The sequence below is a fragment of the Xiphophorus maculatus genome, chromosome 10 (assembly GCF_002775205.1).
Source record: "Xiphophorus maculatus strain JP 163 A chromosome 10, X_maculatus-5.0-male, whole genome shotgun sequence".
Lineage (NCBI taxonomy): Eukaryota > Metazoa > Chordata > Actinopteri > Cyprinodontiformes > Poeciliidae > Xiphophorus > Xiphophorus maculatus.
In genome coordinates, this window is record NC_036452.1 from 18395411 (window position 1) to 18418738 (window position 23328).

The 23328-nt window shown below is 40.5% G+C and overlaps 2 protein-coding genes across 7 annotated transcripts in view; one reads left to right on the top strand and one right to left on the bottom strand.

The window, feature by feature from the left end:
* Positions 1–2046: 2046 nt before the first annotated feature.
* Positions 2047–20700, top strand: slc9a3r1 (SLC9A3 regulator 1). Its single transcript, XM_014472880.2, has 6 exons — positions 2047–2677; positions 14382–14552; positions 17728–17881; positions 17975–18018; positions 19829–19933; positions 20014–20700. Exons 1-6 carry the CDS (start codon positions 2228–2230, stop codon positions 20179–20181), a joined length of 1092 nt encoding a protein of 363 aa, XP_014328366.1. The 5' UTR covers positions 2047–2227; the 3' UTR covers positions 20182–20700.
* The window catches only part of LOC102233692 (caskin-2), a 56578-nt gene continuing 53891 nt past the window's right edge, over positions 20642–23328 (bottom strand). For 5 of the 6 annotated variants that reach the window (XM_014472882.2, XM_023341114.1, XM_023341118.1 and 2 more), the window contains one exon: positions 20642–23279. In XM_014472882.2, coding sequence (XP_014328368.1) covers positions 23177–23279 — 103 coding nt within the window. In that variant the 3' untranslated portion in view covers positions 20642–23176. The remainder of the gene's footprint in view (positions 23280–23328) is intronic. The other variant, XM_023341116.1, reaches the window with a different exon arrangement.

Consider the following 23328-nt stretch of genomic DNA (forward strand, 5'->3'; position numbering starts at 1 on the left):
AATGCAATGATATAGCAGAGATGTTAAGCAACCTAACCAACTTTTTGCATTTTCTAATTAGCTGAAATAGTTATCTATTTGTTTTTGATAGAACGACCTGTTGGTTTATTAGGACCATTAGAGTCAAAATATATTACTTTAGCAACTAAACCAATGAGCTGACAGGAGCTAAGCTGCTGCACAAAGATCTTCGCACCAACCTCGTATTTAATGCGATGATTAGTGAAGCCTTAAATAAACAGTGATGTCAAAACAACACCTCTGTGATAACCTCGTTACAACGTTTATGCAATTCCCCCCACCCCATTCTACAACGATATGCAAATCAATTCGCTCTGTATTTTAAATTCGTCAGTGAACAGGCTTCATGGATGCTTTATGATGGCGTGACATGTGTTTGACGTGTTATTTGCTGAATTAAAAAATAAATAAATTATTTTCAACCAAACTTCTGTCTTTCCAATAGTCTTTTGAGATCTGGTCGGCAACTGTTACCAAGACAGCATTTCTGTGAGTTAAAAAGGTTTGGTGTTGGTTCTTAGTTGTGGTTTGCTTCAGATCAAGCAGCAGAAGTGTTGTACAATCATGTTTTCTTTAAAGTATGCTGAGGGTAGCAACCTCAGTTCAAAATCAAAAGCAGAGTACAGCCAAGAAAACTATCCATCCATGAGACACAGCCAGAAAAGTGAGCAGGAACGAAAGAAGAATAAAACTTCCTGTTTATCAACTGAGCCTTCAAGATAAAAGTTTGGCTTGGGAGAACACGACCTCTTTTGGTAAATATCTTTTAAAAACGAATTAGATTCTTGTCATGCAACCAAGGTCAACATTCTTCATTGAAGTGCTTTTTACATGCATTTTATAATTAATACTTTATTTTCTAATACAACTCCATCTCTAAACATTTTTTTTTTTTTTTTTTTGAAAAAATGATGTTGGGTAATTTGAAGACCCAACATAATTAGTGGCGTTTGTACTAGAAATTCATATCTGTTGTGAATGTGCTGGAAATGGGATCCTTAAATTTACTTTAGCTGCACATACTTTTGTTTATATTCATGTTGTAGAAGTCCAAATGCGTAGTGAGTCAAGTAGGATTGTGACTTGGTTTTTCAACTTTCCAAACTGCATTTTCTTTCAAATGTTTTGGATATCCTCAATGAAAAACATCTTGCATGTAGACCATATTTCCACAAATAATTTGGATCCACAGAAAACACAGAAAACTCTGTGATTGGATGAATCCGTGAATACTAAATGGCTGTAGGTTAAGTATTACTTGTGGAAATAATATGATACAAAGTACTTATCTACCTACTGTTCTCCATTCAATACTTTAACAAAATGCAGCGTTGCTTTATTAAGTAAACCAATTAGCTTATTACTTTGACATTAACAATGCGTGCACGTACAGTTAAGCCCCAAATTATTCCCACCTATGCAAATTGCAAAATATTGAATGTTTCTTCTGAATGGATGCAATATCAGTGTTTTGGAGAGACCAGAAGGAGTTCTCTCTTGAATCTTGTAGAGAATCTGTGGCGGTAGCTAAAGATTACGGCGTTGGCGTGGAGGTTTTCCAGTGTCAAAGAATTGGAGCTTTAAAATGAAAAATAAATAATCAAAAATATCAGTAAAAACATGCAAAAAAGCTGCTTGGAAATTGTAAACCAGCCTGGATACAATGCTAGAAAATTAATTATTGAGAGAGTTTAAAAAATGTAAATAAGAACGTAGATTATTTTTTTTTCAATAACTCGTTTAACAGTGCATTTCCTATGAAATATCCACTGTTTGAATGCAAGTCATTTAAACTCTAAATCTGCCATATACTGTAGGAGTATATTAGCAATATAAAACAATGATCGTTTGTTGCTTGGTTTTTTGTTTTGGTTAGCTCGTAACGCTCTTATTTTGAAAATGTCCCTGGACGGCCTCCTCTAGATTGTTTAGCTTGACGGTGACACTTCCACGACGGCGCCAACGGATTGGAGGTGAGACAACACATTGCAACACAGAGCAGAGGGGTGGATCTCAGGAAGTCTATAAAGGAGAAAGCGCAACTTTTTTAGCGGCGGAAACTTTCCCCTCACGCTCTTCTGCGGAAGTTTATCTCGAGCAAAGTCTGCGCGCAACAGGTGTCACTTCTTTCTATATGCGTGAAAGCTCCCGACTTATTTTTGCTTGCGGGTGAAGAACAGAAACAAAAGGAAAGTGATCAAATAAAATGTCTCACCTTAGACCCAGGCTCTGTGTGCTGGAGAAGTCGCCTACGGGTTATGGGTTCCACCTGCACGCAGAGAAGGGCAGAACCGGGCAGTTCATTCGGCTCGTGGAACCCGACTCCCCTGCCTCCGCGTCCGGGATGCTCGCGAGAGACCGGCTGATGCTCGTGAACGGGGAGAACGTGGAGGGCGAGAGCCATCAGCAGGTGGTGGCGAGGATACGGGCCACCACGGGAGCGCTGGAGCTTATCGTAGCGGACCCCGAAACGGCGGAGCTGCTGAGCAAGCACGACCTGCGGTGCCGGAAGGAATACGTGACGGAGGGCATTCCCCTGCCCGGCGGGGACAGCGACTCGGAGCACGAGGACAAGCGGAGCAACGGCACCCCTGTCCCGCGCGAGAATGGGGACACGTCCTCGGTGAGCTCGGGGAGTGTGAGCTCCAGCACAAAGGTACAGCTTAAACAGGTGTATACAAATATATTGTATTGTTTTTGCATTTTTAGCCTTGGCAGCTTACGGCAATATGATGTCATCTCACTTTCAAGCTGGGACATACAGGAACTCTTGAGCAAAAATATTCGCTGAGTAAGGTCTATTTGTAGCTAACATTGCTATGACAAATCAGTGATAGGCAAAACTGAATACACCCTTGCTGCTCGATTTTAAGGGTGCTGGACAAATGCTTTAATAATTATTCATCAGCAAGCAATATGCTTGTGGATGAGTAAGCATCAGCAAGCTGGTGGAAATTGTCTTGTGATTGTTTCATGGAAACTCCCATGTTTCTATAAAACATGGGAATTTCTACCATTGGCTGGTTTGAAGCAAACCAGCCAATGGTTTCTATTACAACCTTACGTCCAACTTCAAATGTTGATTATAGATGCAAACTACATCTGTTGCTTGTACTTGTGACAGTGCAATGACAATAAAGTTTAATTCTATTCTATTCTATTCTCTGACCAAACTGTGAACGTTTATGGATGGTATTCCAAGCTAGTTGAAGCCCAGATCAGTAGAAAACATATTGGTAGGTAATCATGTAAGAAATGTGACTTAAGGTTTGCAAAGTTTTATCTGAATGAAGTACAGGAGGTTTGGAGCATTTTCGGAACCCAAAGTTGGGCCGTAATCCAGTGTCCGTCTGACATCTAATCCTTTCCAAAAATTTGACCATCCAGAAGAAAATGATTGAAAACACCCCCAAGAAAAGTACAAGAAGAAAGTGTTGTGAAAGCATTAGGTAATTTTTCCAACTTTTGCCATCATTGAATACAGTTTTTTCCCATGACTGTATGCAGGGACAAAGATGCTCATATTTAAAGCAACTTGTCACCCAGTCTTGTGATTGTCACCTAAAGGTTTTAAACAGATACTCAGCTAGGCAGTCACCTCCGGAGCCGGTAAGGCCTTACAGAGATGTGACACCGCTGGGCGAAACATCCTCGGCTTCTTTCTGCTTGTGCTCCTGTTCAACAGAGTCTTTGTTTCCCAAATGTCTGTAATTGCCCCTTGCTTCCTGTCTAGGGTTCCTTGTCAGGTTCGGCCTGTCAGACGACATCATTTGTCACACCCGAAGACTGACAGGCTTCTTCAGGATCTGCTTTCTTTTGTCATCTGAATGATTTTTTTTATAGAACTGAGTTGAGGTTATTGGGGTAACCCAAGTGCACTTTCTTTATGTCTAGCTTTTTTTTTATTTTAGCTAGTTCCTTGAGGTTATATGAGAAAGAACACCAACAAGGCATTCCTCCTTTTATAAATAGAGCCTTCCTTGACTCTTGTGTCTTCATAAATCTGCTTCTGAAGGTTTCTGTAGTTGGATATCAAATTATTTTATTGGGGTTAGTCTTTGAGAGGGTTAGCAACCGTCCACGGATTTGTTGGCTGTGGAACTTCTTCAGCCAGTGCAAAGTCTGGGCCCCTGGCTTTAAAGGTTATGTAACATGTCTGCAGAATAGTCTCATTGTGGAGGCGTTTTGGCCCTGCGCAGCTCTCCAAATTGCAAGTTGTTTTTATGTATGAAACAATAGGATAATGGTTATTTTTAGCTTGCCGCTCATTTAATAAGAGCTGACGGCCAAATGAGAATTTTGTAATGAGCGAGCCAGTAAAATAGGTAAAATGTAGAACTGCATATGAAGCAGACAGAAATACGTACAATTGATTTTTATTTTTTTCAGACAAAATGTACAATTGAAATCTAGGAATAATCTAAACACTAGCTTAACCAAGTATCGGGTTCAGAAAACCAATGTGTTGTGTTAGCATTTTATGCCTGCACAATAAAATTAGCAACAACTTCACTAACAGAAGTGACTTCATTTTTATAGAAACTGGCAGAAGTGCAGAGAAACATGTTGTTGCTGTTGTTGTCATCATGTCATGCAACCATATTCTACTGATATGAATATTATTTTTTGCTGTACGTATTAACAGCAACCAATAATAGCAGAAACGGAACAATTTAGAACTTTATTAGTTTTATGTTCTTGTTTCAAAAAGCATATTCATTGAAGCCATCTCTCTTCTTATAGGTCTGTCGTTCCTTTGCTAATTCATTGATTCATTGATTTCCACTTAGAAATCTTTAAACCTAAACTATAATGGAAAACACAAACATTGGTGATATTTTTAGTAGGTGTTGTGCCAGCATTAGTAGCCCTACCAATTAAAGGCATAACGTTGGTCGCCAAACAACAAGACGGATTCTGTCCTTTTGTTTTGAAGTTGGTTTTGCTTCTTTACTTTGTTTTTCTGGTTGACGTGTGAAGACTAAGTTGGCTCCGGGCAACGATGTAGACATTTAGCAAAATTCCTGGCTGATGGGGAACTTGGCACAGCCGGAGTTCCTGAGTGGTGGTGTGATACTGGCCACTGATACCAGTGGCAGGCCTCCCTCCCATCCTCTCACAAGTGGGCTAAACTTGAGTGGGCTGACCCATAATGACGTGAAACTATCCCTTCTCGTAGTTAAACAATAGTCCCTTTCACTTGATGATGGAGATAGAAGTAGCAGAGGGAAAGCAGCTAAGCTTTTCCTTTCTTCAAAAATTAAAAGACCCCAAGACTGATTTTTTTTTTTTTTTTTTTTTTACTAAAGAAACTTAGCCGCACCGGGACGTTTCAGTGCGTTTTGCTGCCCATCCTGGGCTCCCAAGACTGACTCCACCATCACACTGAGAGCTGGCTGCGGGTCACCATAGAGATCCCAAGTGGCAGAAAGAGGCTTTGTCCACAGTCTTTGCCTGTGGAGAAAGGCTTCTGGGCCAGAAAGGAAAAGCGAGAGCACTCTCACGCCTCTGAGAGGAGGCCATGATGACCCTGAAACACATCCACGCCTCTCCAACACACACTGGCAATGAGACCAGGGTGAACTGGGAATCATTTTGTAGAAAGGAGTCTGGTCTGGATTTGCAGATGTGAAACGTCAGTGTCATTATTGCTGTGGTCGTGGCACCACTCGTTGATCTCTCCCCTTCTCCTTGTATCTTATCACAACCTCTGCTGATATTCCAGAATGTAGATGAAATGCCAGCACATTCCCAGCATCTAATGTTGATTTTATGCCATCTAGATTAAACTTTTGGCAGATTGTCGCAGAATGCGGCTGATAAAGAATGCAAATGTTTATTGCCTGCAGCCAAAAAGGTTTGGTCATGCTTCTTTTCTGTTGGCTCTGATCAGCTTGGTTAAAACTAAACCATTTATTTCTTTGCTGCAGTTGCAGCAGAATTCACCAGAACGTTGCATTAACTTACCTTGACGGCTAAGGCTCTTTACACAGCAACAAAAGGTGTTTTGGCAAGTGCGGATTCTTAGCTCTTTGCCCTAAAGCAAATTCCTTGGCTGATCTGTCTGAGGCATATATGTCTTAACATTCTGTGCAGTGTTGAGTGAATTCGGCGTGTTTGGCCTGTCTTGTCAGATTCTGTGCTGTTGTCTTCATAGTTTCACATCAATACAGGCTCTCTTTCTTATATCTCTCTTTCTTTCGCATGGCAGCGCAAAATGCCTTAGAGGTAATGTCAGTGCTGGTAAACAGACTTGCATAATCTCTCTCGATCATCCACAATCCTGTGGCCTTTTCCTATTTGCTCTGCCGTTCCACTCGCACTCTGCAGGTTTTGCAAAGGATTTAGGTGTTGGGACTGAGGAAGTCATGAAACAAGGTGGATTTTGTGTATAGGGAACTATTTTGGTGTTGATTGTTTTGCTGCTGAAAGGTCAGACGAGGACAGATTTTCAGTTTACTGGCAATGTCCATCAGGCTTTTATTTAAAATTAAATGGGATATTTAAAAAGCTAAAAGTCCTGTTAAAGTTTAACTAATGTCCCATTTATGTCTGTGATGGTAGAACAAAGAAGGCTTTTTTCTGGATTCACGCCCAACAACCAGTTGATGAAGGCAATATAAGTGGTTCCTAAAGAGACATCGCTACATGCCACCCTTTGCTTCATCGGAGATATTTCTCTTAATCTCCTGGTGTGTTGTGCCAAGAGAGTTGACTGGCACTTGTCCGACTTTCCAAGCTAAGTCTCTGTATACATGACAACATCAGTTGTTACATTTTGGTCTCTCGTTTAAAATAAATCTGCTCATTGTAGAAAAAGAGTACTCTGTACAAGCAAATGGTTACGGAAACAACACTTGATCAGAATGTTCACAAAGTTGCACTGCCTCCTTCAGGTCTGGCATATGTACTACATTTTTTCCAGTGCTGTTTGTGTGCAGCGCACTTTCATAAATGCAGTTTTTTGGGGGGAAACCAGCAAAAAAACATTTTGGGAAACATTACCATGTAAATGGACTAAGAAATAAGAACTCCATTGTGATATTAAAATCATTAAGTATTATTTATATGCAGTCCTAAAAATTCAACCTGAAAAAGTACAGATGTATAAAAATGGATTTAGTTTTATTTCTTATTAATGGAACAGTTATGGGTAATCTTCATCGCAACACACTGAGTTCCCTGAAGATGACTGTTTTTGAAAAAAATAATTATACATGTACAGTTTATCACTAGCTACACTGAGGGACAGTAGGTGTTAGATTGGACCACAGAGGTCACTGCTACGAAACCCAAAGCAGAAGTAGCTGTCCGTTCTTGGCGGACAGCTTTAGGAGTGAAGTTCCTGTTACTTGGAACCATCAGCATTTTTTAATAGCATAACGGAAGGAGACTTGCTGCTAAGTTGGTGTGTATAAGTTCTAATTTTTCCTCCTTTTTGACATCTTGGGACTTTCACTAACTTTCACTCAAAGACCAAAACCAACTGCATGTGATTAAAAAACAACTTTGATCCTCACAATCAGCAAAGGCCTTGAGGCATATCTGCACATTCCATATTTTTTTAGCACTTCATAATCTCTCTTATCTTCATCATCACAGGATGATTGTCTCTCTTGCAGAATGTGAACCAGTCTTAACAGATATGAAAAATCTTGATGCCCCCCACTAAATCGGAGTCACTGTTTTTCTTGCACATGCGGGTTTTAAACACGTTTGTAGCAACCGACACTAATCTCGATGATGTTGCATAAGGGAACAGTTTTCCATCTGATGAGTCTTTATGTGGGCTGCCGTCCAAAATAAACACCATAAAGGTTCTGCTGGCGTCACTCTCCTCTGCTTTCTCAGTGACGCGGTACATGTAGCCGGCGAAGAGATGAAAGACATCCTCTTGACCATCCGAGTAGAGTTTACGATCTTCGTCCGTTTCGATCCATCTCGTTTTAAACGCCGTAAATCTTGTAGCTCTTACTGAACGCGAGCTGCAAATCCATCAAGACGCGATCAGGAAATTTAGTATGGCAAAAAGGACCATTACTTCATTTGTCGCTGTAATTAGGAACGTGTCTCTGAAGTGTGCTTTTGGATCTAGGCTGAAAATTCAACGTGACTAAATTGATTGATGTGCCCATTTGTTCACATAAAAGTGTGTAGGAAATGAAGTGAGCGCCTTTGTCAGCTTTGGCTTTCCACACTCTCTGTCATAGTGTCAGGAATGTTTTAGTGTCTTTTCTGACAAGTCAATAAAACATCCTTTTGATAAAAGTTAAGGTTACAAGTATCACCTGTTTGCCCATTGCGTTTTTTTTTTTTTTTACAGATATAAAGCCATTTTGAGTTCACTGATTCATAACAAAACAAAATTATTACCCTGAAATAACAAGAGGTTCAGTAAAAAAAAAATCTTTCCACTGATATCTGCCTATATTGTTTGTAAAAATAGGACGAAATAAAGATAAAATGTATGTCATACCACAGGAAGTAATGACATTTTGATCCCTTATTTATTAAGTATATAGGGCTTATATACTTAATAAGTAAGTATATAATTTATTATATATAGTTTAAATAAGTATATAATTTATTATATACTTATATATTAAGTATATAATAGTACTATCCCTATGTCTACTACAAGATCGACTGCAACCTGTTAGATTCCAAAGTTTTCGTCCTCATGCCGTGTGTTTATTAAGTTATGTTCTTCCTGTTCTCTCATGCTGTCTCTCCCCCCCCCGACCTCCAATCTTTGGTCAGCTTCTGCCACAACTGTGCTGCATGATCATTCCTTGCGGTAAAAACCGCTCATCAGAAAGCCTCACCACTTTTACAACCAAGGGACAAAAATACTTTTTATATATTGTCCTAGTTTAAAGTTGATTTTTTTCCTGTTTTAACACAAGTGATTAGCTTGTGTTAATGTGCTATATGCATATAATCATGCATATATTTGATATATGTGATCAAATATATGCATGAACACATATGTTTATGTGATCATGCAACCAAACCCTTTCTTATAAGTATAGGAAACACTTTTTATAAAAAGTTTTCCTCTTTGGGGGAGGTTGTTGTTTTTTAGTTGTTTGTTTTTTTCTTTATTTAGTAGAAGCATTAGGTTTTCTTAAATAATCTAGTAAATTCTCCTAAAAACCATGATGTTCACAAAATGACATTAAGTCTTAAGATAAACTTACTTATCATACTCATCCCCAGTCACATTAATGCTGCTCCCCTTTTGGACTAGTTGACTAAATTATAACAGATGGTGACACATAATAAATCCAGAATAAAGTTAATCCACCACATGCTGGTAGATATTATTTATTGGAGTCATATAACCATGTTTTATTATATTAATGTACGAAACATCGTGCTGGCAGCAATTAATTGGTTTCTCATCTGTAAGAAACTTCCTGCTCCATCCGGCACCATTTATAAACAATGAAAACTGCAGCGGTAGCTAGATGAACGCCGCACGTTAGTTTGGTACTGAAAAGATCAAAAGATTAAGAGGCACTAATGACCCAACCAGACAGAACACAGTCGCACACTTACACACTCATAACCAGCAGTTTCCTCTGTCAACAGAGTGATGGGGTGGAACTAGTGACGAAACCACTTCCTGTTCATTCAGCTTGTTGATTTATGCTGAAGCTCCTTGGTTTATTCAATGTTTTTATATTTGTTTTGTTGCCTCCAGCAAAGGCATTAGCATTTTAGCATGCGACTGTTTCTGTTCTTGTTGTAATAGCCATTACCAAACAAAATGCCATAGACAAGAAAACTTAAAGCAAAGACTACGTTAGGTTTTCTGAAATAGAATCATGTGTAGTGGTTAGTCAGTTGTGCCAAAGTCTGGTGTTACTTATTACAGTCCCATGGAGGTTCAGCCAATGTAACCTCACAACATTCCAGGACATATGAGTTGTTGTGACAGTAAGACGGATGTTTTTAAAACCAGATTTAGAGGTTTGTGCCAACAGTAAGAGGAGAGAAAAAGTCATTCCTAAGTAAATTATGCAGTGAAAGATGGAAAAAATAAATCTGACCCATTATTTTTAGACAACTAAACTAAAGCATCACAGTGCCACAATCTGAACCTGGCATTCAGTGGCTATGTGGCTGTTCTGCTTAATTCGTTGGGCCACTGAGTCATATTTACACAGTTCTTGCTGTGGCGGCATACTGTGAACTATAATGCTACCGGGACTTAACTTAAGCTAATTATTTCAAGACATTGGTGCAAGATGGCTTTTGGAAAGTGTCTTCCAACCTGTGAGAGAAGATGAGCAGAACTATTTCAGATCATCCTCTTATTTTATTTATTTATCTGAAAAAGAAGATCAGCTAAAGAAGCTGGGCCTTATTATGAAAGGCAAGTTAGAAATAGAAGATGCGATGTTTTACCACAACGAGCCGTAAAAACAATTAACCTTTGATGCCTTGCAAACACGGAGAACGTTTATAGCGGTCATTGGTTGCTTCTTGTACTATGACACCGAAACAAGGAGGATCCCGCCTTAACGAGGCTTGACGTTCATTGAAAACATCAATGAAAATGTTGTCATTGTTCTGTGGATTGTAATAGTTCTCACTTTTGAGGAAACATTATAGAAATATGCTGTAGGTTTTGTTGCAGAAGGTTTTTATCTCAAATACAGAAATTTAAAAATGTTGTTTTTATATGATTTAAAAGAAGGGATACCCAAGTTTAGTCCTGGAGATCTACCATCCTGCAACGTTTACATGCATCCCTACTCCAGCACACCTGAACCAGAAGGCTAAATTCTCTCATCAGCAGTAATAAGTTGCAGGATGGTAGCTCTTGAGGATTGGACTTGGATACCCCTGCGGTAAAGATTTTGGTCTGATGATATGTAACTGAAATCAATTGGATTACTTATTGTTGTTCATCTTTGATAATAGTACATTTTAAATGCTTATGTGGAAAGTTGACCAAATTTAATGTCATGAGATCACCGTAAAATTGACAGAATAATTCCACTGAAACCCTATGAAGCAAACTATTCCAATGTCTATTGACTAACCGATTCGATGTTGAAAATGGAGCCTTAGTTGCTTTAGCAACAAACAGTCTTGGACTTTAACCCTGAGTGGTGCTGTATTTCAGTATGAACCCTCACCACATTGCTACGTGTAGGCGGCTCTGCTAAGATTGTGGTCTTCCTGTTCATCATTTGTGTGACCAGATCTCAAAATGCAGCACCGTACAGCTCCAAGGACCTTGCGAGCATAATAAAAGAGTGTATTCGTTGCATATTTATTCTGCGGTTGAATTGCTAAAAAAGGATTCTGCTGTCAGCTTTCACAAAGTTACTCTTTTCACAAAGTAACTTGGTCATGAAGACCTCTAATATAGCACGCAGGAAGTACTGCAATGAGCCGCGTTGAAGTGCATTCAGATCGGCACATTTAGTAACCTGTTCGAAGGAGTTGTTGAAAAACAGATGATCAGAACATTTTGTATTGTATTGAAGAGATTGTCTTATGGATCTTGAAGTTAAATTTCTCTCAAAATAACAGGCTTTATCTTGATCGTACAACAGTTTGAGGAGAGTATAGCTATAAATGGTGCCTGTGACATAAGAAAGGAGTTGGAGATGCTATAAAACACATCCTCTGTCCTCCACAATGTTTCTTTTGCATATGGAAAGGTATTGGTGGAGATGTTGCCAGATAGCCCTGGTCTCCTCCTGAGCCACAGCTCCTGGTGAGAAGTAAGTGGATGATCGTGTGCCAGCTGAACTTGGATGACATACTCATCAGCAACTAGAAAGTGTTTATTGCTGATCTGTCTGAGCCCTGAGGTCTGCCAGGCTTACTTATACAGAGAAGAAATCTCATTACCAGCTGGGCGAATGAAGATTTAAGTGGATTTGAAAAGTTGTCAACACTCTACGTGAGTGCCACTTTATGCGCAGTGGCTGTAGGCAGAACGTTTTCAGTTTTTGTAAATGTAACTTATCTGTCTGATGGTTTGTTGTTTAGCAAAGGAATGGCTAATAGAAAATCTTACATTTGATTCTCTCCTTCATTTCACCACACGGTCAAGATAGACTGACAATCATTCAGTCAGTGCTCCTATAAAGATAAATGAGTCGATGCACAACATTGGGTTATTAAGAAAGAGACAAGACCAGAAACGTTAATTACACTGGAATATTCAAGTCTAGATTGGACTGGTCCATGAATTCAGGTTTTTATGCTTGTCTAATTCTGTGCTCACTTAAAATACATTGACCATTGATTGTTTTTTGATTTCACAAATAGGCTATAAGACTATTATATCACATTTCTGTTCAGTGTAGAAGTATCCAATTCGAGTTTGATCGGTCTTGAGTATTTTAGATCTTGAGTTAGAAATCATCAAACACAATCCTAACTTCAAATAGACCTTCAGTTTAGTTTTCTAGTTTTAGTTTGACTTGCGAACTATAAAGCGGATAGCAACTTTAGCATCATTAATAGTAGTTATTCATTAGGCAGTCACTGTACATTTTTAAAATTCATTTTAAATTATTAGATGTCCTGCAACACAGCTGAGATTTACAGATTAGCCTAGAATGCCTGTTTTTGACTGTAAAGAAAATGGAGTGCTCAAAGAATAACCCATGCATGGAACAACATGCAAGCTCCACACAGAAAAATCCCAGCTGAGATTCACAGACATCGAAGCTATGAGGCAACAGTTGCTAACCACAGGAGCCACCGTGCAACCTCAGCGATATCCTCTGCTTAAATATGTATTTTGTGCTTTTTTTTCTTACAAGCACCAACAATAAACTTCTAGTATGAATTTGTTTTTAAAATAATAACGTAATCTAGACATTTTCATTTTGGTATGTAGAACAAATTGCTTACAACAGATAACCTTTGATGTCAAAATGTCTACTTTTTGTCTACTAAATTCCACCCACTAACAAGTGACACCAGGATGGTGTCATTCACTTCACTTGTCTGTGATCACATTAATCCATGTTTGGAGGAACATACGTGTGGGATGAAATAATCTTGGCGTGCACGGTAATTATTACCTTGTCACGTAATTCTTATCTCTGCAAAGAACTTTGTCAACCCTGTCATAAAAGCGTAATTCCAGCCAAAGTTTCAGCTGTCACCACACCCTCAGGTTCTCCCGAGATCGCCCAGTGACTCGGTCCACATGTTTCAGCAATCATCAGCCAACCTTTCTCTTATATAAACCTGTGGATCAATACATAATCCTTGTTTTGAGCTACCCGGAAGGGGAATTTAACCTGAGGCTATGCTGAGGTTGCAGTGGTTGATCTTAAATGGTCAGCTGAAAGGGAATCATTTACAAATAGGTGCAGATAGCCTATGGTTGCATTGATAGTGCCAGTTTTATCAAGTACAAGAAGAAGGTGTGGACCCTTTTTCTTGTTTCAATCATTATGGTCAAGTGTTCCCAGTGCATATGGTGATCATAATAGGATTAGTGTAAATGGAAGTTAATAATAAATTATGCCAGCTACTTAATTAGTAGCAATTAATGCCTTAGGAGTTGCACCGGCTTGTATTTGTGCTTGTTGGACTAGTTCAATCTATTTTGAGCTAGACTTCATGTTTATAAGTCTGCTCATACGAACATTTTCTAATAGATTTACTCATTAACAGAGACTTAAAAGTGGCTGGATATTTCCTCACTGACTGACCACGTGTAAGCACGTCAAGACATATTCAATCAGCAAAGTGTCAACAGTTGAATTTTAGGTTCACAGACATTGAAGTTTCAGATAAAAGGTCCTGATTGGAAGCAAATGATCAGTTAAGTTGGTGGTCACTCACCCTTGGGGCTAATTATTTTTTGGTGTGGAGTGCTTTAGATAGCATATAAATGCTTTAGTTTGGCAATTTATAAAGAGTAACAAAAACAGTACCTCCTGGATGAGATTTATCATTGCCTTTAGCTAAGTTATTCATGCATCAGATTGTGAAAACTGGATCAGATCAAATAGAGTGCTAATAAAATGTGCAAAAACCTTTTCTGTTATCATTGTAGTCGTGGGATAAGTCAAATATTTACCCCACATGGCCATAGAACAACTTTTAGTTACTAAAGTCATTTCTGGAATTCAAAGGAAGGACATAATTTTGAGATGCGTAATTATGGATGGAACAGGTTTGAGTTTGCATGCTGCTCATCCCAATAATGCCGGGATGATTCTTTCCAGGAAAATAGTGATACTACCTTTGATTTTTCAGAAGGAAACAAGGTCTTCAACTGGCAACCGTCAGAAAACCGTTTGCGAAAAGCCCTGATGTTTAAAGAAACCGTTTAGCGGCGCTGACTTCTGATGTGTGTATGTTCGCAGGTTGAGAGGGACGGGCCGCGGCCTCGCCTCTGCCACATGAAGAAGGGCTCCGGCGGCTATGGCTTCAACCTGCACAGTGAGAAGAACAAGCCAGGCCAGTACATCCGAGCCGTGGACGATGACTCCCCAGCACAGAGAGCCGGCCTCCGACCGCAGGACAAGATTATCCAGGTCCGCCTCACGCTCGTCGTTCGGGAGTTTTACCGTATTTGTGCTGCATGTGTGTCAGCTGTAATCCTATTACATCAGTGGAGAAATGGGAAATCCCACTTTAAGCAGATGGAGAGTGTGTGAGACACTTACAGCATATCTCTGGACTACATTACGGACCGCTTTCACATAATCAGCCAGAAATGGATTTTAACCTTACAACCTTACGTCCAAGCTCCATGTGCTAATAGTGAGGAATTTGCTGATTATTGTGTACAGGCTGGGAGTTTATTGCCAGTAGAATGTTCTGTACCACCTGCTGATGTTCACAGTCCGTGTGGGAGCGGGTGAGACTGAAGATTCAGTCACATATTCCCACCTCCGACCTCACTCCCACCAGAATTCCTCTCGCCCTTATCTGTCTGGATAGTTGATTCATCCTAGCTATGGGAGTGTGTTATTTTGCACCACCCTCCATAATCACAGCACCACCGCCCAGCACTCTCCATCAGCGTTGCCCTTCTTCTTGCGTCAGTCCTTAGTGAAAGTATTGGCTCATCCGTCTCTCGCACACATTATGAACTTGAGTTATATCCCATTCTTAGTAAATAGTTTTTTGCGATGTTGGTTCACCTTTTTTCCAACTTTTACAGCTTCAGCTCTTCTGGAAAGACATTCTACAAGGTTGAGGCGAACAGTTGCTGATCAAATTCATGTCAAAGGTGTTCCTTTGGGTTGAGGTCAAGACTATGGAGGCCAGTCAAGTTGTATCACACCCAAACTTGCTCATTCACGTCTTTGGTCTACAGACTTAATCCGACAAGAAGGAGCCATCTCTAAACTGAGCCCACTGAGTTGGAAGGATGGCAATTTTAAAATGAATCTCTTGGTATGCTGAAGCATTCAAAGTTCTTTTCAATGGAAGCAGAAGATTGAATCCAACTTCTGAAAAACAGACCCTCACCATAATCCCATCTCCATCCAACTTAACACGTAAGGCTGTTTAATCAGGCAAGTACCGTTCGACTGGTTACTCGACACACATGACTCAGCGGACACCTCTCTAGCATCTAGTGGCAGCACCCTTTACACCATTATATTCGATGCTTTGTACTCTAAATGGTGATACAAGGCATGAATTAATCTGCTTAGTGATGGGAATCCATTTCATGAACGTTTCTGCTCACTGTTTTTAAGATGATCTGAAGGCCACTTTAGGTTTGGAAGTCTTTAGCTATTGACTGTTCACTACGCAGCTACACATCTACTGACCCCACCCTGTGATTTCTACATGGCCTTCCACCTTACATAGCTCAGTTTCTGTCTTTCCCAATCACTTCCACTTTATGACCCCACTAACAGCTGAAGAGAAAATTTCTCAACTGGATTTATCGCACAGTTGGCATCTTAACACCCTACCCAGCTGTTAATTCATTAAAGTCCATAGGGCGACCCATTCTTGTTTTCACCAATGATTGTTGAAGCATTTTGCATGCCTTGGTGCTTAATTTTACACAACTGTGACCATGTGAGTGGTTGGGAAATCTGAAATTGGTGATCTGAAGAGGTGGACTAAAAGTGTCTGGGTTTTAACATCTAAACCCAAATAACTCATCTGCATTCATTTATGCACTAGCAAGCTATTTGCAATTTGACTAAGCGCTACCGCGTAAAATCTTCGTTAGTCAATGGATTCATTTAAAAATATCCAACTCCAAATGGTTGAACAATTTCCAAACTCTACTGGCTAAAGTTTTAGTGAATGCAACTCACTAAACCCTTTGGTTTTAGGTTGTTGAGAACTCTTCTCTTGACACGTTTACTTGCTTCGTGTGTCACCCTAAACACTGCCAGGCTATAGTTACAGAGTTTTTTTTTCTCTACTGTATTGCATCATTACACCACACCATGTGTTTATAGACCAAGCTTCCGAAGACTTTTGCACAGTCCGAAACCTTTCCCTTAAAAGCTAAAAATAAATTAGACCTCTGGAGTTTTCTCCCTTTAACACACCAGAGTTCTTTATATGGATTAGTAAGACAAATTCCTCTAACTGATGTTTTGGATATTGGTTACAGAGTAATCTCGCTGTTATGTTAGCGCTCAGACGGGATACAGCGTGGACTTTATCTGGTACAAAGTGCAGGTGTTTATTGAGCTGAGAAGTTAAGTGTGTAGTGGAGCACACGCTGCATGATGTTCCTGCTTTCTGGCCCGAATGCTGCCTTCAGCTGTGCTGCAGATCCCCGTGGCGCCAATATCTGCTTCAAACCGGTCATTGTTGACGATCGAGCAAGTTCTGCTCTCGACGTGCAAGTAGAGACCAACCACGATGCGATTTTGTGCAACAAACCTTTTGTGTTATTTTATTGCCGTGTCCTTTTATGACTTTGTTACACCACTTATCTCTTCATTTGGATGTTATATTTATTTACTGCCCCTGATATGCATTTCCCAACATGTTAAACATTGACTAAATGCCAAACAAGCGACCCAGTATCAAGGCCTCGATACTGGGTCGCTTGTCACTGTGATCTGTCCGTTTCAGGGACACAACCTTTCTATTTAACACTCTTTTTTTATTATTATTATTATCATCAGAGAAATGTCTGGTTAAGCTATAACTTTTGCAACTTCTCCACCCAGCTCTAGAACTGATATTGAAATCTCTTTTCTTGTTTGTTTGTTTTTTTGCACCTCGGTTAGTTGAGGCTACAAGCTAAGCTTAGCTGAAATTCCCCAGAAGTATCCAGTTGATTACATTTATACGCTAAAAATTCTCAGACATGCTACCTTATAAAAAGGTGCCTAAGGAATTCCAGATGATTACATCAAGTTTCGACTTTTCGACTGGCGTGAAACATGGGATGATGTTCCTAAACTCAAGCATCGTGATCCACGAGTGAAGACCTGGCTCACTTCCAGGTCTTCACTCCTTTGACTAAAAGGTTAAAATTGAAGCAACTTCTTCCAATAATCCAGACAAAATTGTTAGATCAGGACATTAAAGTTTCTTAGCCATGGTCAGAAATTTCCCCAGATCTTAACTCCGCTGACACTCTCTCGGGTCAGGATGTGGTCCAAACGTTGAGATCCAGCGGTGCAGCTAGAAAGCTTGAAATCTGTGGCTAAACTCTTTAGCGACTTCGCCGCTAATTTCAGCTAACAGTCCCGTGCGTCCCCCCCCTCCCATCAGGTCAACGGTGTGTCTGTGATCGGCATGCAGCACACAGAGGTGGTGGCGGCCATCAAAGCCAACGGCGATGAGACCACCCTGCTGGTGGTGGACGCCGAGGCCGAAGAGTTCTTCAAGAAGTGCAACGTCCAGCCCGGCGAGGAGCATGTGACCGGTAAGACCACCCCACGCCCTGCCGCGGCGTCCTGAGGGCGAGCATGGAGTTAGAGATGACTAACGGAAAATTTTATGACCTCTCTCTCCACAGGACTGCTTCCTGAGCCGGTGTCAGAGAGAGGATCGGACGAGGAGGTGAATGAAACGCGCACGGAGTGGGGGAGGGGAGGGAGAAGTGTTTGTTTCTTTTCTTTTTTTTGTCAGTTTGATTTAAGTCTGGCCTTTTCCTTGAACCATTCAGGGGTAATCTTGCAAAGGGTATTTGTTCAGGCGATCCTTGTGTGATCTAAAATTGTTTTGATGATCTGAAACATTTAAATGACATGTGTCAAGCTAAAGCTCCCCAACCCCCAGTTTTTATGTGTATAGAGCCAAATTCCTTCAGTATTAAATATTAAATTTTTAAGAAGCGCTCATAGAATGCAGAGAAAGTTATAATATTTCTGTTATTAGTTACTTTTATTACTACATTTTAGGGCTGCAACTAAATTATTTTAGCAATCAATTCGATCTGACGATTAATCGGATCTAAAAATCGGCCCTTCCTGCAGATGTTTGACTTGAGGAGTACAAAATTCAATATGTATATATTTTTTGTGCAGTTTTGGTAGAATTACTGCTCTGACTTTGTAGTTATTTCAGCAAATTGCATTGTTTTTATCTTCTTTCCCCAGCTAACGATTAATCAACTACTATATTTTTCACAATTAGTCCAATTAATCGTTTCAGCCCTAATATGTTCCTTTGAGCACATTCATAATCTTGATGTGGCCCGAAATTAAAATGAGTTTGATACCCCTAATTAAAAAAAAAAACCCACACACACACACACACACACAACCAAAGGCAAAGTTCTTTAAGGGGGTAAATACTTTCTCCCAGCCGGCTTTGTGGACATTCCTACAGATAGTGGGCTGGGAAGAGCCACCTGACCTCTGGTGATCCTGGGAGGAGATTAGATGTCCTGGACAGCGTTCCCATCAGTGTGAAGGGTTGGCGTGTGTTAGAGGATGGAGGCAGTGTGGAAGTTTCTCACGTCCCCGCTCACACAAACGACACAGGAGCAGCTGATTGGCTTCTCTGCTGACACCGTAGATGACCTCTCACCATGGCAACAGCAGCTCACCACTCTATGCCACCCCCCCCCCCAGCTCTCTCCGTGTCCTGGAGGATCATGGGATTGTGCCGGCTTTAACTTGAGGATTATGCTAATGGGGGCGACTAGCGGAGGCCGCTCACAACTCTCTCACATGCAGCTACTTTCTGCGTTCCTGCAGCAAAACAATCCCTCATTCAGCAGCAGCCCTGTTACATAACGCAGCGCTGCAGTCACATTTGACCTCTCCCGCCAAACCCCCCGGTTTTTATCACCATACGACTCGCATATGCTTACATCTGCAGAGGCCAGGAGCCGAGCTCTGTGTGCACGGATACTTTTGGATTTGCACGGCGTTGCTGCTGTGTTGTGCAGCAAACGGCACTGTGTGTCCACCAACATGAGCTCCAGGTTATTTATAGGAGAGCAGCTGCATCCAACTTGGAAGTTCTGGTTCAGGTTCTGCAGGGCAGCACAGGAGCAGCATGTGTGCTTTAATTAGTCAGTCAAGAGCAGGTGATTAAAGATGGGGGTTTTAGAAGTTTTGTAGATCTTTACTGCCCCCTGCTGGACAACAGCGATCAACAGGTGGTGCTCATCACAAACGCACACGGACAAATTATGATTCCTGAACCGCCAGACTATTTAATTCAGTTCATTTACATAACCTGCAGCTTTACAGCAACTTTCATCTCTTTCCACTTACTAAGACAATCGGTTCCAATTCATTTCCAGTGAAGGTTTTAAGCATGAAAACGTTCAAATATGAACTAGCCTAGGCGCTATCTCCTGCATGCGTTGAGGCTTCTTTAGATTACGCTGATTCAAATGTAATCTTGTGTTTGACAGGTTTCCTCCCAGTTGAAGTCCAAACTGTCTGTGAGCTCCCAGGCTTCCAGTTCTTCATCCAACGCCTCCCACCCAGCAGCAGATCGCAGCTCATCCCCGCCACAGGTAGGATTCGCCGGAAACCTGCAAGGTATTACCGCATCTCCACACCAGAGCGAGCCCTCAGTTTAAATTCCTGTGCCCAGGGCGAGAGGACTCCGGAACCGGAACCCGAGCCGACCCCGTCGGGTGACGCCATGGGCCTGAACATGTCTCTGGCCCAAGCCAAAGAACGAGCCCATCAGAAGCGAGCCGCTAAGAAAGCTCCGCCTATGGACTGGAGCAAGAGGAACGAACTGTTCAGCAACTTATAAACTCCACGGGAGGGCTCTCTGCTGCCCTCCGGTGGAGAATCCAGAGACAATCAGCCTCTCGTTCTGCGCGCATCTGACGGACGCAAACCATCTTAAACCCACGTTTTAACAGTATTATGTCATGATTTTATTGTTTTAATTTAGAGATTTGTCACTTTTGTTTGTTTCTTTCGGTGTTTTAATGACGGCTGGAGAGCCAGCACCTCACGCAGAAATGAATGTATATATTTTATGAAGAGTAGAAGTAGTCGCGTTCAGTTTCTCATGAGGAGAGCGAGGAAAATACAATTCAAAATTTTATGTGGGTGAATCAACATACATTTCCTTCCAGTCAGTAACTGCTGGGACCTTCATGTTTTAATGTCTTGATTGTTTTTGTTGTCCGTGTACATACATGAATGATGGGATTAAAAGGATCTTTTGGCCGAACTGTTGAGGTAAAAGTCTGAAATGTTCCTGCTTATTCTGTTGATTCTGATAAAATCGGTTCCATTTTTAAAGCTGCACCTGCTGGTCCAATAAAAAAAAAAAAAAAATATATATGTTCTGTGCTGTAAAATGTAATGATAAACAAAATATAGCATTTGGATCAAACAGAGTTGAGTCTGTGTTGTGATGTCCATTATGTGATCCTGGAGTCAGTGGTTCCTTACGTTTCACAGCGGAAATTTCCAAGATGACTTTAAAATCTTCTTAGTGTTAGAAAACCTGAGATTAAACACTTACAAAAAAAATTAGCAAAATATTTTTTATTAACTTTTTTTCAAAGAGACATACTATTTCTAGGTGGACTACAACAGGATGCAACTATTGGTCTCATTTCTTTCCAGGATGATACAGAATTCAGCAGGAAATATAAATAACAGAGAAATCAAACGGTGCAAAAAATATTCCTGACTGTCAATCTGTGGATTACAATAATGAAATCTCCACAACTGGGAGAAGTTCTTAGAAATATAACAAAATTACTGTATTTTACTGCCAAACATTTAGGTTTTAAAGGAAACCCCCCTCAAATTGTTAAAATGAAATGCAAATTCGGGGTTTTCAAAATACAGACTAAATCTCCAATGGTGTGCAAACTTTGCAGCTTCTGAGGATTTTTTTTGTTTGTTTTTTTAAATGCACAAAGGCATCTTTCAGTGACACACCTGGGAAAAAAATAGTTTTCACCAGGTTTTTTAAAATGAAATGTTTTGTAGTGGTGAAGAATTCAGGACACCCAAGATTGTCAAAATTATTTTGCCACCAGTGCAGATCCTCGTGAACAGCAGTTTTCGCTAAATGCTAAACCAATCCACGTGTCGGGGAACCTTTTGGCCCAGAGGTTGCCTAACGAACATTGCCATGAACAAAGTGTCCTCCTAACACAATGTCTTCTATAAATCCAGGTGTAATTTGGTGATAATTGGGATATTTGCCATAATAATGGAGCAAAAACAAAACTTAGAATCTTTTATCAGCAGATGGAGAAACTGAAGACAAATAAATATCCAGCATGTCACAGGATTTAAATATTGACACATAATGAAGTATTTGTGAAATAATGCTATTAACCTGTAACATGTTTTAATTGTTTTTTTTTAGACTTATGAAAATTTTTAACTATATAGAACCACAAAACTTTGCTGACCACAAACTAAAAAGATATATATTATGGTACAAAAATGAAAATAATTACTCTTTAATCTGCTTTTCTGATCTGCAAACACACAAGAAAGCTCAACCTGAAATGGTTGATAAAGCCAGTCCCAATGAGTATTAACAGCAAAATGGACGAGTTGTCAGAAAGGGTAGCGACTAACTTTTGGATGGTGTGTTTTGATGGAGATTGCTGATTTTAATGGTAGTAGCAACAGATACCTTTCCCACGTTGAGCAATTAAGGTGCTGAACTCTGAATTACATCCCTGTTGGTCTCAGTCACAATAAATGAAGCTAATAATTTTGCATGAAAAGAGTTATTCTGCTCTCTGTGACAAGAACTACTCCAACTCAAAGGTATCTGCAGCTTCAGCGCCACATGTTGGCTGGAATGTAAACAGCGGCGTGACAAAAACTTCAAATGTGGACTCGAGAAATTCATTTTGCGGGACTGACATGGCATGAAGCACATCAGTTTGAGGAAACTATTTTCATCAGAAGACTTGGGAAAAAATCTCAGAATACACACAGCTGAACACCTTACTTATAAGAAAACAAAACATTTTCCTCTACTAAAATAATTTAGTCACAATCCAGGCACCCACAGGTACACAGACTCCCACAGTTTTCGTGAAACACAGGACATTCCCTGCCTGCCAACAAACACACTGACCTCGTCTGAAATGTAAGAAGTAATACATGGGTGTTACCCGTTTTTTTGGAAGCCGCTGGTTAACGGTGCGTTCTCGTCTTAGCACCCTGAAGCGAGCTGTGACTAATCCCAGCTGTCAGTTCAGAGAAGTCCAGTGATTTGTTCACCGACAGTTTGGTAAAAACATGTTAAAACTAGCTTCTGTCAATGCATCGAACGTCCTACTGACATAAAGCTGCAAAATATACATATAACTATGTACACTAATTCAGTCATTATTGTTAAAAAAAAAAACATTACCAGTATAAATATAACTCTAGGTTAAAATATTCCATATAAAGAGCTGTGACAGAGCGCCACCATCAGATTTTTCTCTGTATTTACATGTACGATGGACCAGCTTTTCCCTCAAGTCATCGCACACTGAGCAGATATATACAGGCTGATCTTTCATGCTACTGTTTGTTGTCCATCCAGGAACATTCCCAAATGTGTGTCCTGAGGCCAAGTGCTGGGGATTTAAAATCAAAAAGAAAAAAAAAACAGGACAATATTGTGCTGGAAAATCCTCAGACGTGCCCCTCACTGATCCATCCAGAGGGCCTGAGGAGGAGTCTGCATGTCCAAGGTGCATCACAGGTGCCGAGCTTCAGCCGTTTCATCTGTGGCTGGTTTTGGAAGAAGCAGGTAGGCCGGGGCGTCACTCCAACATGGCATCCAGCTGGTCCGCCAGGTCGTCAAACATGTTGCCGATGTCGTCCAGAATATTCCCAGCTGCCTTCACCGAACTGCTGCTACTGCAGCTAGGAAACAGGCAGCAGACAGTCAGGAAGATTTACTTATAAAATATTA

Excerpts from the sequence above, each read along its gene's own strand:
- slc9a3r1 (XM_014472880.2), top strand. The coding sequence starts at position 2,228 with ATGTCTCACCTTAGACCCAGGCTCTGTGTGCTGGAGAAGTCGCCTACG. Across the intron at positions 14,553-17,727 it reads CGCAGGACAAGATTATCCAG|GTCAACGGTGTGTCTGTGAT; the intron begins GTCCGCCTCACG and ends CCCTCCCATCAG. Across the intron at positions 18,019-19,828 it reads AGAGAGGATCGGACGAGGAG|GTTTCCTCCCAGTTGAAGTC; the intron begins GTGAATGAAACG and ends TGTGTTTGACAG.